General features: G+C 44.6%; 1 protein-coding gene across 1 annotated transcript in view; it reads right to left on the bottom strand.

The window, feature by feature from the left end:
- The window catches only part of TMTC1 (transmembrane O-mannosyltransferase targeting cadherins 1), a 151,239-nt gene that overhangs the window by 43,537 nt on the left and 93,131 nt on the right, over positions 1 to 14,571 (bottom strand). Inside the window, exon 10 of the mRNA XM_035550707.2 lies at positions 5,756 to 5,920. Within this exon, the coding sequence (XP_035406600.1) occupies positions 5,756 to 5,920 (165 nt within the window). The remainder of the gene's footprint in view (positions 1 to 5,755; positions 5,921 to 14,571) is intronic.

Genomic DNA, 14,571 nt, shown 5'->3' with positions numbered 1-14,571 from the left:
AGAATACAATGGCTTTCCATTTCTGCTTTCCGCAAGCCTCCAGCCTCTCACAATTTCAATCTATTTTTCCAGCTCGGTTTTCCAAATGCTCCTATTTCCCTCCTCCCCAGCCCAGTACAAATGTGCCCTTCTGAAAACCTAGGACACCACTCTCCAGCCAGCCAGAAAGAAGTCCACTGAAATCCAATGTCACTTCTCAGGAGGATTTCCTTCCCCCCTGACTTCTACAACAGCAGTAAGTGATATAAATGGAAAATAAACAATAGGCAAACTGCTTTACGTAACACTTCCTCCCCATGGAAAGGAGAAAGCCTGTTAGTCCTAATGCAGAGAAACCAAATACCATTGGCATTTCTAACCTCAGACGCTGTCCTCACCCAAATCCCACCTGAGCTGGAGAAAGTCTCCTGTGATCCTCTCTATTGTTTTCCTCAGTGCCTGTCCTACTCTGCAAAGTGGCTCTGTGCAGGGCAGAGAGTTCATTGATTTGCTGTGATTTCCATATGAAAAGTGCTCGGTTTGCAAGGAAATTTGGGCTCTCCTGCATCAGGAGGAGCCCTGGGAGACCAGTGGGATCTCCTCTGCTCTGGGAGTCATTATCACCAATAAAGGGTCTCTACAGTAAGCTGTTCTCAGGATGACACAAACAACTGCCTTCCCTGGCCTCCTACCCTTGCATTGATTTTCACAGATGCCAGCGTTGGACTCTTCAAGCGGTTCTATAGAAGATGCACAAAATGCTATGGGAGTTGCCCTTCTCAGCTGAGCTGGCTTTCAAAATTAACAAAAGCACACAGCAGTAGATGTCGCCTTTGGAGTTGTTTGTCTGTTTGTTGTTGGTTTTTTCCTGTTTCTTTTTGGTTTTGGCTGCTTGGTTTTTTTTTGTTTATTTGTTTGGGGTTTTTTTGCACATAACTGAAGTCAGCAGACCTGTCTTGGGGAGGGAGAACTGCTGACTAAGAAAGAGCCACTCTTCTACAGTTCCTTTGCTGGCTACAACTGCACTTCCAGACACTGTCACAAATGTGGGCTGTGCACACAAACGCTTTCCAGGAGCAACAGGAAACATGGCAGCTTCACAAACCCTTAAAAGGTCGGTACAGCGGATGCAGAGTTTAGCCTACAGCCCTCACCTCCGTTGCCCTGACTTGAGGCATTAATGCTGACTGCAGTTGGAGCCTGACCTCCTGGCTTGTGCATTCACTCCACAGGGCAATTCCCTAAATATTTAACAAACAAGTTCTCCTTGCACACCTGCCAATACAGTCAGACAAACTGCTTGGAGCTTCTAGATATCTGTTCGAATAATTTGCCTCAAATGGCTGTACCTATATATCTGGCCACTTTTTATACTTGTGGTTCATTTGCTTCTCATTTAGTCCTTGCACACATGCCCTTGCATGCATGCTTGTGTAGATGCATCATTTCCTCATCCTCTCCCACACTTGAGGGAGCCAGGACCCGAAGGGATTTCTGCATCTAGCATACTTGGACCCCACACTGGAGACTGAGAGTTGTGGCAGCCCACTAGCAGAGAGGGTGATGGTGCTGACACAGTGGCAGCATCATGTCAAAGCACGGTAAGCCTTGAGAATGGGACAAGAAGGGGTTCAAATCACAAAACCGGTAACATGTTGAATATATCTACATCTCCTGGGGACAAAAAAAGTGTAGAAAAAGCATGTGTAACAGAACCAAGGAAACTGAAACGGATCGACACTGAACAAACACATTTAAGCAAATGGAGGAATTGAAAGTAGAAGTGAAGAGGAAAAACTAGGAGGGAAAAATCAGTAATTAATTAAAGCAGTAAGTAAAAGAAGAAGAATGGAAAACTAAAAATGTGAATAAGGATCCTCTCAGCACATACTTCTTAAACACACACGCACAGAGAAACGACCAAGCAGGTTGATTTATGTCTCCTTTCCCCCATCTATAGATTTGCTGTTTCCTTATTATTTTCTCTCATACTGCTTTACTGTTCCTTATGTCCTCTTCCTTCTCTGTTATTTCTAATTTATTGCTATTGCACATACCTCCATTCACTTCTCCCTCCTTTCCTCCTCTCCACCTCATCCTACATACAGCCTCCTCCTTCTGCCCCAAAGACAAGATCTCCCACTCTTGGAATGAAATCATCTTCTTGCTATACTGTTCTTCTTTTGTAGTTCCTTCCCATCCTAACATATTATAGACTCTCAATAGATGTATAACACCTATCAAAGGAGATCTTAAAAAGACAACAGAAGGCCAACATGGTTAAATAACATAATAAAGAAGGCTACACGAAATTAAAAAAAAAAATCCAAAAGAACTGGAAGAAAGACCAGAAGAAATTTAAGAAAAAACTTGCTAAAAACATCAAAGCTAATAATGAGATACATCAGATAAAGGAAACCTGCCAAAGATCCCCCGAGGCCAATATACAATGGAGGTCTAAAAGTAATGCTTGAAGACAAAAAGGCCACAGCAGAAAAGCTCACTACAGGAAAAGTGAACTTCATTACAGGGGCAAGTCCAAAGCACTGTCTCAAACTAAAGTGGCACTAAAAGAAGCTTTAGAACAAATCAACCCTAAGAACACTTACAAATCCATAGGGCCTGCCAGTATGTATCCAAAGGAAATCAAATGCGAAGCTGCTATTAGCTGCAGTATGCAACCTATCATTTAAATGAGCCTCAGGACTAGAGAAGAGGGAGGTGACAAACATCATGTCAGCTGCCTCCAGCCAAAGGATATGGGGAGCAACAGACCAGCAAGTGTGATTTCCACTTCAGGTAATTTGGGAGAAATTGTAATAGAACTAGACCTAGCAAACTTCTGGATAGCACTAATCCATCAGGGAAGAATTAACCTTGCATTTTGCAGAAGGAAGTTAGGGGGATGGATCTGTTGTTCTTTGATGGACTCAAAAGGTACAAGGTACTAAAGCCATTGAAAGCTTTTATGAGAAGCTAAATATAGCCTAGTCGGTTGCAAACATATATGCCAATGCTGCGTACCTAAATGTTCAAAAAGGCTTTTGATAAAATCCCTCACCAAAGACTTCCAATTTCTTAAAGGCATCACGGAATAAGAGGAAAGGTCCTCTTGTGAACGAATCAATGTCTACTTGAAAGACAGCAAGTAAAGAGCACGAGTGTGTGAACAGTTTTCATAATTGGAGAAGACTACAATCAGGGTTTCCAGAAGACATGCACTGGCACTTGAGCTGCTTCACATGTTCACAAAGGATCTGGAAAAGGCAGCAAACAGGGAGGCAACACATTTGCTGATGACAACAACATGAATCATGCTGCAGGAATTAAAGGGAACTACAAAATCTTGCAGAAGGATCTCACAGGATTGAAGGCTGGACAAAAAAGTGGCAGATGCAATGCAGTTCTGGTACAGGCACAAGTTCAGACTGATGTCTGTAGATCACACATTTCCACTCACAACAGGTATCTTGGAGTTCACGTGGACAATGCTGTTAAAATATCAGCCAGTGCTTAAGAGTGGTCAGAAAAGATAAGTGGAAGATTAGGAATTAATAGGAAAGGAGTAGAGAATAACAACCAGAAAACAAACCTATGCTACTGTGCTGCAGATGTCTCCTGAAAGGTGTACATGGTTCTGGTCTCCTTCTCAAAAGGACAGGTTAGAGTTTGAAAGCATCCAGCAACGAGTGACAAGACGGATCAGAAGTCACTGATATGGAAGCAGAGCAGCTTCCACATAGGGAGAATTCAAAACCAGCAGACTCCAGCACAAAAGAGAGGCAGCCCTGGGTGAGGGAATAGGGGAGAGGCTGGACTGTAAAGGCATGAAAGGCACAGGAAAAGTGCCAAGCTGATGGGTTACTCCCTACTCACTCGAAACACCAGGACTAGGGGACACCAAGCAAGATAATCAGAATGGTCACAGCTCAGAGAAGGGAAGTCTTGTGCACGCTGTGTAATTTAACGATGGAGCCCAGTGCACAGGACGCTATGGAAGCCAAAACTATAAATAGATTTGAAAAAGCAGTCAGAGACATTAACGGAAGAAAAGTCTATCGGTGGCTGTTAAATACGAGAAAGCATATGACTCCTGACTCAGGAAGTCTATAACTGGAGATTACTGCAAGCTGGGAAAGGACTGAAAGAAGCATCGCTGCTGCTGCTCCTGTTCTTACACTGCTTTTCTAGACATCTGCAGCTGATTGCTCTCTGAGGCGGGACACAGTACCAGGTGACCCAGCAGGAGCACACCTACGTTCTTGCCTTCTCCTCAAAAGTCCAGGGCAGATCTCCCTCCTAGAATCATCCCCAAAAGAGCTGAGCTGAAGAGCAAGCCGGCTCGACCCTAGCCACCAAATCCCCAGCTCAGGGCAAGGTGCATTAGCTCTGGCTCAGTACTGCACCGAGGCGGTGGCACAGTCTCTGAATTTGATCTGCCTTGCAGAAGGCCACCCTGCTTTGAATGGATACAGGATAGACATGTCTATTTGCATCCAATTAGGCAGACGAAACCTTTGCTTTCTCTTCTGTGACAGACCCCCTGGACACACCGTACCATCCCAAGAGTGCTCCCTAGTACGAGACGCCTCCTCTCCTCCTCCAGTTTGACTTCATCTCTCTTAAACCCAGGTGACCACGATTGTGCGCTACGTGACACCAGACGATGCCTGAAACACGACGTATGGAATCGCCATCTTCCCACCCCCCTTTCAACAAGAGTCATCCAATTTGGAAAGCTGTCCGCCTTTCCTGCAAGTGGCCACCGCTCACGTGGTAGACTGGAACCAAGGCCTAACGTCTTGGACTGGGACCACGTTCAGCACGGAGCTGCGAGAGCCCAGACCAGTCACCATGGCTGCTAGTGTTTAAACAGCAAACAGCGCTTCAGGGAGAGGGACAATGAATCACGCTGGAGTGAAGAAAACCCTGCTCCAGATTTTACTTTTTTTTAATTCCTACTAACAGAGCTCCAACCACTTCAACAGTGTGTCCTGAAGACTGAAGAGCACACATAAAAAGTAATTTCATACTCTTCAGTGCCGAGTAAATTAAACTTTGCTCTGGCCAATAAGTTAGAAAATAAAGCTAAGCAACCAGGGTGCAAATCACCTGTGTTTCTACAATTACCTCACAATTAGACAACTGCTGAAAGCAGCTGGAGGCAAATGCAATACATTTCCTAGAAAAACACAAAATGAAACAATCTGTTTCAATGCAAAAATATATATATAAATGAGGTTGTAAAGAGAGCTGTTTGGCAAAGAGTAATCAAATAAAATGAAATATGGTACATTAAGCTTGACACTTTGTTGCATTTCATTTTTGTCGTTAAAAACACTGCTAAAGAAAATTCGATATATTCAATAGTGTTACGAAGGTGTTTTGTAGGGTTGCAGCAAAATTCTGCTACGTCTTTAAAATGAAAGCGTTACATTATTGGTAAATCTACAGAACTCAAGTTATTTAAAAACAGAGTGTCTTAAAAATGCTGTTGCTAGAACCAAAGTTTGTGCATACACATATAAAGTGCTGACACCAGTTTCTGCAGTTGCCAGAAAACAGAAAGTAGATGATGGTGTTTCTTTTTTTGTTTTGTTCTGTTTTTGTTTTTTTTTTTTTTCAATACATAAAAATAAAAATATTACTCACATCAATGCATTAATAGCAGGACCAGTCCTTGAGCTAAAGCAAACTATTTACTCCATGCAACAAACAAGTACAACTTATTTGAAACAATACAAAAATACAAGTATTTTCACATGGTTGCTCATACCTGAAAAGGGACTCTCTTGAGAGCCAGATTTCATTCTGTTTCACGGTCTTCCAAGAGAATAGCAGCAGCAGCAAAGCAAAGAGAGTCAAAACAGTAATTCTCCACTTATTTAACCATGTAGACAGCTTCTTTAGACCATGGACAAAAAGGATGCAGTACCCCATACTGGAAAAAAAAAGAAGAAAAAATGGAAAAAGTACAGTTATATTCCATTACTCGGGTTAGATACAAGACCATTCGGTATTGCATTTATTACACGGTTAAAGTTTTGGGTTTTCTTTGACTAATTATGTTTTCCAGGATAACAAACTCAAATTCAGCAGCGTTTTTCCTCAAGTCACTACACAATTTCCCAATTAATCTAAATGACAGACCCAGATGCCAGAAGTATAGCAGTGTACATAATACCACACGGCATAATGGTAGCTTACCCCACTCTGCAGAAGGCAGCTGCTTTTCCGAACAGAAAGCTAGGGAAGCATAATGTAATAATAGTAATACTGAGTGCTACCAAAGCGGTTTGCAAGTGAAAAGCATTACAGCACAATGAATTCTCTGAACAACCCCACTGGTGGTTGCTATTAATGCTGGTCTGGAAATGGTGAAATTGAGGAGGGGGAGCAAGGGTTTTGCCCAAAGCTGTGGCAGGAAGGGCTGTCAAGGGCCACCTCAAGAGGTAGGAGCCCACGCTGGGGTCTTGCCTACGGCTTGCTGCTCCCCCTCCCCATGCCAGGACTTTATGGGAACTGATCTGGGGTCGTTCATATTTTGTGGACCCCCACAAGCCGCATGTGGTCCCAGTCTGGTAAAGGACAAGGGTGGACACCGCCGAGTGACCCCGCTGCCTCTGCGAGGGCTGGGTTCTCCCACCCTGGTACCCACACCAGCCATGCCCATCATGTCCGTGTGCTCCAAAAGGCTTGCTGATGGCAGGTAACGCGGGCAAGGATTCATGCTGACAGCAGTGTAACTGCAGTTCAGCTCTCAGCTGATACAGCCAGTGACCACGAATTCACGCACGGCTCCCGGGCAGCGAACTACTGCACTGCAAACCTCAAACTGCAGCTGTGTATTTTTTTTTTTAATTTATTAAAATCCTGGAAAATAATGGTATTAACAACAATGGGGGGAGCAGTAGCAACGACGAAGTTTTTCATTTGATTACTACAAGATAACCTGAGCAGAAACTGGTCAGCAGAGCTTGCTCACCCATGGTCCCCAGCTGCCAGCCCCCTGAGCCTTCCTGCCCCTCCACATGTAACCACTGAGGAGTCTCTGTGAGGTGAACTGTGTTTTGAACTGAAGTCTTATTCCTGTAGTATAATTTTAAACCAATTCAATAATTATTTCTCAATTGAAATTGTTTATTCCTCCAGCGACCCCCCAATGAATTGGAAATTGAGCGCTTTCGGTTGCTGTACTTCGTATACTGCTAATTTTGCTTAGCGTTTTTTACAAACTTCCATTTCTATTGCCTGACAGATTTCATTAGCTTATCTGCAACTATTTAATGCAAAGTACCACATATTGGACTACAGCTTGATATACCCTCGCTAGATAAAGATTTAGCTTCAGGCTGAAAAGCTATCTGTCCCAGCAGCCCCCTCTGAAGAAAAGAGAGAGCAGAAGGATCTGGAAAAATACTTAGGGACAATGGATACACTGGGATGGAAGAGCAGCCTTCCCAGGCACTGTCACTCCTTGAATCCCAGCCGAATCCCACACCTGGGCCCAGGGAGGCTGGCAGCAGAGCTCGCACACGCTCTAGCCGGAGCTCTGCACGCCTTTGTGGACTGTACATAGAGGCCTGAGCAGCTTCCTGGCGAGACTGCTACAAGGGAAGGAAAACGAAGAACGCAGTTCCCCAGTCAGAGGTAACGTCGCAAGCAAGCGTGCGATATGGCAAAAGTTTACATGGAAATCAGAAAAGGAAAAATGTGCCTTCTTCAAGGAGCTGTGAACCTGCTTCCCTGCACAGTTTCTCTGCCCCCATGAAGAGCCAGGCACGATGTTCCACACAGCTAAAATGCTAAATGGAGAGGGACAATAATTCTTGCTCTTACTGAGCAAGCTTTCACATGCTGATCAGCTTGTACGGCCTCTGTTGTATAGAACTGATCAGCACCAGGCAGTGGTGCCATCTCTGGCAAGGTACAAGTGTCACATAGGACCCTGAGAGAGGTACAGACGGGACAAATTTAGACAAAACATCCGTTCTAGTGATCAATCAAAACTTTTTCATTAGTTTACACTTTCCCCATTTTTCAGAAGTGGTTATCAATCTTTATTTTCACTTAGCTATGCTTGCATTTTGCTGCAACCCATTTCTTATGGCACTTGCACCGTTTTTTTCCATGAATCCTTTTGCACACATATGTTTATTGCACCTACATTAATTGCAAGCAGACATTTAGAGCTAGCAACTGAGATGCTGGTGCCAAACAACCCAGCCTTTATAGCTGTTGAACCCTACTTTAAAACCTCTGAAAAGCTAATCTCAGTAATAAGCCCTCCCTTTCCAATAAGAAATGCCTCAAAAACCTGCAGACTGTTTTCACTCTGTTATTTAGCCTTTCAGCAATTTAATCCTTCCCTTGGAATTAATTATCTGACATAAACATTATTTAATTGCTTTAGCACAAAGCTGTTTTCAAAGGACATTCCCTACACCTTCACATATTTAAGAACAGGCCTTTTCAAATAGAATGGTGAATGCATCCACAAAGCAAGATATGCAAACGTCAGTGTCTTGGTATTTATATCAAGCCCTGCCCCAGCTGCTGGGAATTTCAGCCTTAGCAGCACAGCCAGCGCCACGCTGCACAGCCAGCGGAAAGGTGCTGCTTCCAGGGGATATTTTCTAACATCTGCGACATTTCCACAGTAGTTGCACACTGATGCTGGATACTACAGAGAAATAAGGGTTCATCTCGGACTGCGATTCCCCTCTGAGCTGCACAGACAGTGCTGTAGTGAAGGTACATAGCAGTGCCCAGCTCCTAAATGGCACTTTCCATTGTGAGTTCCCAAAGCACTTTGCAAGGGAGACCCTCTGCAATGTTCCTCATTTTACAAAGCAAGGACCCGAAGCATGTGGGAATGAAGCAGTTTGCTCTGCTGACAGGCAGAGGTGGGACTGGCAAACCAAGTACCAAAATCACAGTCCAGGGGTCACAAACAAGACAGGGGAATACAGAAGGAAAGCAACCCATCTTGCTGAAAAGCCCACATGAAATCAACAGGTAATTAATCCAAAGACAGTCTCTGAATCCATGCTCAGCAAGGCAGCAAAACTACAGGATTCAGCAAGTATGGACACTGTGGGGGACTGGAAGGAAGGAAGCTGAAAAAGGATGAGAGAGTGTGAAGTAGGTAAATACTTTTATTTTCGGAATCTGCTAACTTTGGCTTAAAACTTCAGACCATTCCCTGTCTCAGATCATCAAGGAAAGGCTGGAGAAGATGTGGCTGCATTGCCTTGTCAGGGACCCTTCAGAGCAGATGTCAGGTAGAGCTGCATCTCCGCATGGCTTTTTCTATGACATGGCCATTTCAGCCCCATCCTCTGGCTGAGGGTGGATGTAACCTTCCTGACTGCAGGTCTCTTGCAGACTGTGAAGTTACAGAAAGCACTCACACTTCCTTTGCTGCCAGGGAAGCATTTGCATTTGCGATTTCTATGCCACAAATTGTTTGCAAAACAACACCTGTATGCAACTTGCCCAAATCTATTATACTTAGTACTTTTGGCACCTCTCTTTACTTTTCTACCCTGACACCAAAAATTACGGTGAAATTGGGGCAAATCCAGACCACTCCCCCAGATCCACTTTTCTGGGCTGAACAAAACAAAAAGGTGTCCACATCAAGGTGCTACGCATCCCTCAAAAGAACCATAATTATATTACTACTGTTTCATTTCCCCGCTAACTACGATTACTCTACAACCCGCTTGTTTCACACTAGACTAAACAATTCTGACACAGAAATTAGCTTCAGCACAGAGGCCATAACGTTTTGCCACAGTAAAGCACCAAGATTGCTATGATGGAGTATTGCATAAGGGAATGAGCCCAGATGGCTGCTGGATCTCAACAGCCCAGGATCACTCATCCTACGAGTTTTAAGCAAGCTGGTAGCACTCCAGGCAGAGGTGTGGTGGTAGGAAGAGCACATACAGGTGAGACTGCACTTACCTGATTAAAGTAACTTGCCAGGTGACTCTAAGACAATTCCTATGTGGTTAACTCTGCCATGACCCTACCATCACCTACAAACACATACATTGCTTCAAATACGTTAGCTTTTCTCCTCAGAGTGCCAGGGGACTCAACTCCGTAAGAAAAATTAGTGCTAGCTCTCTGGGAAATCAGATTTTACTCACATGCATTTAAGGATAAAAAAATAAAAAGTCTCAAAAGCACTTTTCATCAGAGACCCATTTCCCACCTAAAAAAAAGTATTGGAATACCACATTCTAGACATCTTCATGGCTATCTGCATATGTAGCTGTAGAATTTGTTTGAGGCGGGGATTTTTTGTTAACTGTAGCATTTCCTAGGGAGGTAAGGGAGCCATTTCTCTTTGAAAGGCTTTTGTCCTGGCATTGTCATCCCCTGTCACACCAGCACCTTTCTAATATAATACGTAGTCAAAACAAAGCAATGGAAAACAAGCAAAATCCCCAACCCGTTATTATTTTTAAGTATATTTTCCACTGGATTATTGTTAAACTGCTAATTTTTTTTGTTCTTCTTCCATTGAATAGGAAACAACTTGCTACAGCAACTGTCCCCCACTGTGCAAAGTCCGTGACAGATCAGCCCTGGGGTCAGATTCAAGGCAGGACCCAAGGAACAGGTAACACAGTATGTTTTAGCACGGGCTCACAATGAGAATACTTATTACAGGAGAACCTGTGGCTTCAGAAATTCAATGATGCTGCAGGAGAGCTCCCACAAGAGGTTCCTGCCTGGCACATAGACCCCCAAGTTTCATAATTCCTCAGGTTTTGGACTCGTACTGTACTGAAGTGGTACCTTAGTAAGGTCCTGAATTACAATGAGGGCAGGGCTGCACTTGGTAGGCAAACTCTGTGCACCATTTACAAGTGTTTCTGGCAGATGGCACACAGGGAGCTGTGCAATAGCAGGTTTTTGTCCATAATTTCTGCAGCTTGTTAATATTGTTCCACCTGCAAGGAAGTGAGAGGAGGCACAAACAGATGGGAATGAGGTGGCACGCAGACCCCATCTCCCACGGTGCGCTACACATAATGCCCAATTAAAACAAGCCAAAACAGCAGCTAATTAATATTTGCAAACACTTATTCAGTAATTAGATCACAAATTCAACCTTTTCTTTGGCCATTATGGCTCCTTTCCCCAGCCGAAGCTGTTACTGATGACGCTTACGCTGTATTCCTCTCCCCCGATTTGGATCTGGCACCTCATTTTTCATTAAGAAGTCAAGAATGGCTTCGCTGCACTTGGTTGTTGGTGATGGTGTCTCATCGGAGACACGCTGTGGTTAGCGCTGCAGCCCAGGATTGCTGGCGTGCTCTGCTGCAGCAATCTGCCTGCGCTGGAAACCATCTTACCTCCTCTGGGAAGTGCGTGGAGACCTACTGCTGCAAAACGCTTCTGAAAGCCGAGGCGTGTTTTAGTCACACATTTTGCTGTATTTTCCGAACTGTGAGCTCGCACAGCACAGTTTTCCACTCCAGTGAGGAGCGCGTGGGCAGCGCAGGCTGTGCGCTGCAGGAAGGAGGCACGGTGCACGATGCGATCCTAGCGCTCAGCCGCCTCCTGGGAGCCAGGGCAGCGGTGCTAACCTCTTCTGGCCAACCAAGGTAAACTCAGGTGGGAGAAAGACATGTAAAAGATGCCTTCCTTACACTCTTTAATGCTTATTTTGAGGATGTCAAATCTCATGGGGTACTCGTTTGCTTTTTTAAAAACTGATTTAATCTCAGTCACGTGCATGCAAGCTTGGAGTAAACCCACTGATCTGAGAGCAGTTACTCCGGAGCTCAGCTCAGATAAGAATCCAGATGCATGCATATATAGCAGCTAGGAAAAGGGCTGCCTGGAAGCAGCCTGTCAAAGCATGGAAGAAATATTGCTCCATTCAGGGGCTGTTAAAGCAATGAAAGGGATTATCTCAAAACTATACTGAGACCAGAAAATGCACTTGGCTTTGACATTTCACCCCGGAGGCTCTTTCTGGGCTGCAAACCTCCTTCTTGATTTCCAGCACTTATTTCAGACGATTCCCTTTTCCTCCATAAAAACTAACCCTCACGTTCAAGCTACTCTCAAGTGAGTTTAACCCTTGCACGCATCACCTAATTTAAGTACATGCTTTCCTGCTGCTGCCCCTTCAGGATCGCGGAGCACAGCCCGGAGAAAGATGCTGTCTGCTGTCAGATCCAAATGCTGAAAGCAAACATTTGAATCTCTTGGTTTTAAAGTCCCCCACAAGCTTTCTAGCCCCAGCTCCAAACACAAGTTCCCAGGCCCAACATGCTTTCCATGCTCCCAGCCAAAGCTGCTCCAGCCCTGTACCCTGAACTGAGGAAACACGCTGAGAGGAAAAGCCAAAGTCATTTGAAATGCAGCTCGCAGGCAGGGCTGTTGCTGCAGGGGAAAAAGCTTGAAAGGCAGTTCATCCCTGTTAAACTAAATGACTGTGCTCACACTTCTCTAATGGGGAATAATTGATGGCAAAAAGCACCCTTGGCATGATGTTTGGGCTGTTCCTGCCTCACGCAGTCAGATGCGGCAGGGAGCGCTGGCAAAAACAAGCAGAGAGTTGCTCTTTCTGCCCCAAAACAGTGCTCGCAGCCACAGAGATCCAGCGTGAGCAGCATTGGTTGGGCAGCAAAGATGCTGTTTAATGAAAAATGTCAATTTTTTCAAGGCTGGAGCTGTTTAGGGCCAGAATAAAATTTAGACTTAAAAAATGTTTTTGTCTGCAAGAACAGTGTATGTCTATATGCATGTTAGCTTGCACCTGGTTCACCCGAAATAGCTGGAAAATCAAAAGTATGGGGGGCACTCCTTGCAAACTGGATCACTCAAATTCATATCTCCGTGCCAGGTCAGGCTGAAAGCTGGGGATGTAGCAAATGAGTCCACTTGTAGGGCTCCAAGTCTGGAGTCCCCAAAATTCTCCAGCTACCCATGCCTGTGCTGACCAGGAATGGCCACACTACTGGGGCAAGTGTATTCTAGCATTTTTGAGAAGTTAACTTGGTACTTGTACCAAGCTTGCTGCTCGATCCAGATTTTCTCTTGCAGCTGGTACAAGGTTAGCTTAAATTCAGTGACCTATCTATAGGCTGACTAATTTGATAAAATGCAAACACGAGCCTGGATCAGGTCTGGATCAAACAGCTTTTCACTCACTGATCTGGCAGAGTGTAGGTCCAGTGCTAACAATCCTGGAAAATTGCTGGTGCATAGCAGATGGGCTATGATCTCCCAGCTCTCAGACAAGTACCTCCGCTGCCCCGAAAAAAGCAATTCTGGGCCACATCCGTCCAAGTGTCCATTTCTGTCAGTCACGTCCTTTTGCCTGTCAAGGCCATCTTGGGTAGTCAGTGTGCCTTGGCAAAAAGTTTTACATTAACGAAAATGTCCTACTTTCTGTGGGAAAATACTGTATCAAAACTTCCTCAACCAGTCAAGACTAAGGAGGAAAAACCTCTTGCAACTGATACCAGTAGCTAGTCAACTCTGTTTTAAGTGAAAGAGATAAAATAAGTACTTTGAGGGAAGGACAAGATGACCCAGGCCTTGGAGATGTCTAATGGATGATTAACTGAGGAACTGCTAATTAGGAAGAACATTATGTTGACATTCTTGAGGGAAACATCCTGGCTATGCCCTTGAATACATCGCCAATTAACATAATATGAATAGTTGGCTGAAAAATAAAGATTAGGAGTACTGTAATGTGAACTATCCGTGAACTATCCTCATCATAATAGTAAAAATCACACCCCTAAGCTGGGAGACCCTGGTCCAACAAGAGACCCTTCCTCTCTGAGGACACGCAGAATGATTCTGGCATGTCAGCAGGGTGGTGATTAGGTAACCAATGGGAGCCTAGGGGAGTGTACAAACATATAAGTGTGTTGATAAGGGATTATATAAAGAGTGGCTTGGAAAGCCATAACAGGTGCCAGTTTTGTGGGAAACCACCTGGTACCCAGACTTGCACTGTTCTGAAATAAACAATATCTCGACTTAGCCTGTGGATTGGCTCATTGCACACCGGGTAATGAATCCAAACTTTTATCGGACAACAGCTTTTGGCGACCCAGATGGGACAGCCATAGAGCCTTGCCCAGATTGTCTTGCTGGCTGCCAGTGGGGAGAAGGGATCTGCAGGACTCCAACATACACCGACTTTTGATCAGGGACTCCCGGGATCCTCTCCCTGTCCGGAGGTGGTAAGTGACTCAAGGATGCGATGCCAAACATCAGTGAGATAGTGCTTTTGGTTAAGGTGAAAAAAGGAGTTAGGAGGCTTTGTTAAAAGTCTGGTTTGGGCCAGCATTTGTAATAAATATTTTCATACATGTAGACAGTGAAGACCAGAGTTTATGTGGGTACAGACCCCTTTGTCTGGTAAAATGGGGACTAGTCCTTCCTCCAAACCAACCCCTTGTTAACCTTTAGGGTGCATCCATAAGAATTGGAATAAGTTTGGTGGGGATCACCTAACTAAAAGAAAGATGAACGCATGCAATGGTGACCTATTTACCAGTTGGATGATGGGAAAAAATGGCAGGAACAGGGTAATTGGGA

Source organism: Cygnus atratus, chromosome 1, assembly GCF_013377495.2.
Source record: "Cygnus atratus isolate AKBS03 ecotype Queensland, Australia chromosome 1, CAtr_DNAZoo_HiC_assembly, whole genome shotgun sequence".
NCBI classification, from domain to species: Eukaryota; Metazoa; Chordata; class Aves; order Anseriformes; family Anatidae; genus Cygnus; species Cygnus atratus.
The sequence above is the reverse complement of the archived record's forward strand: the minus strand, read 5'-3'. Positions and strand labels throughout refer to the sequence as shown.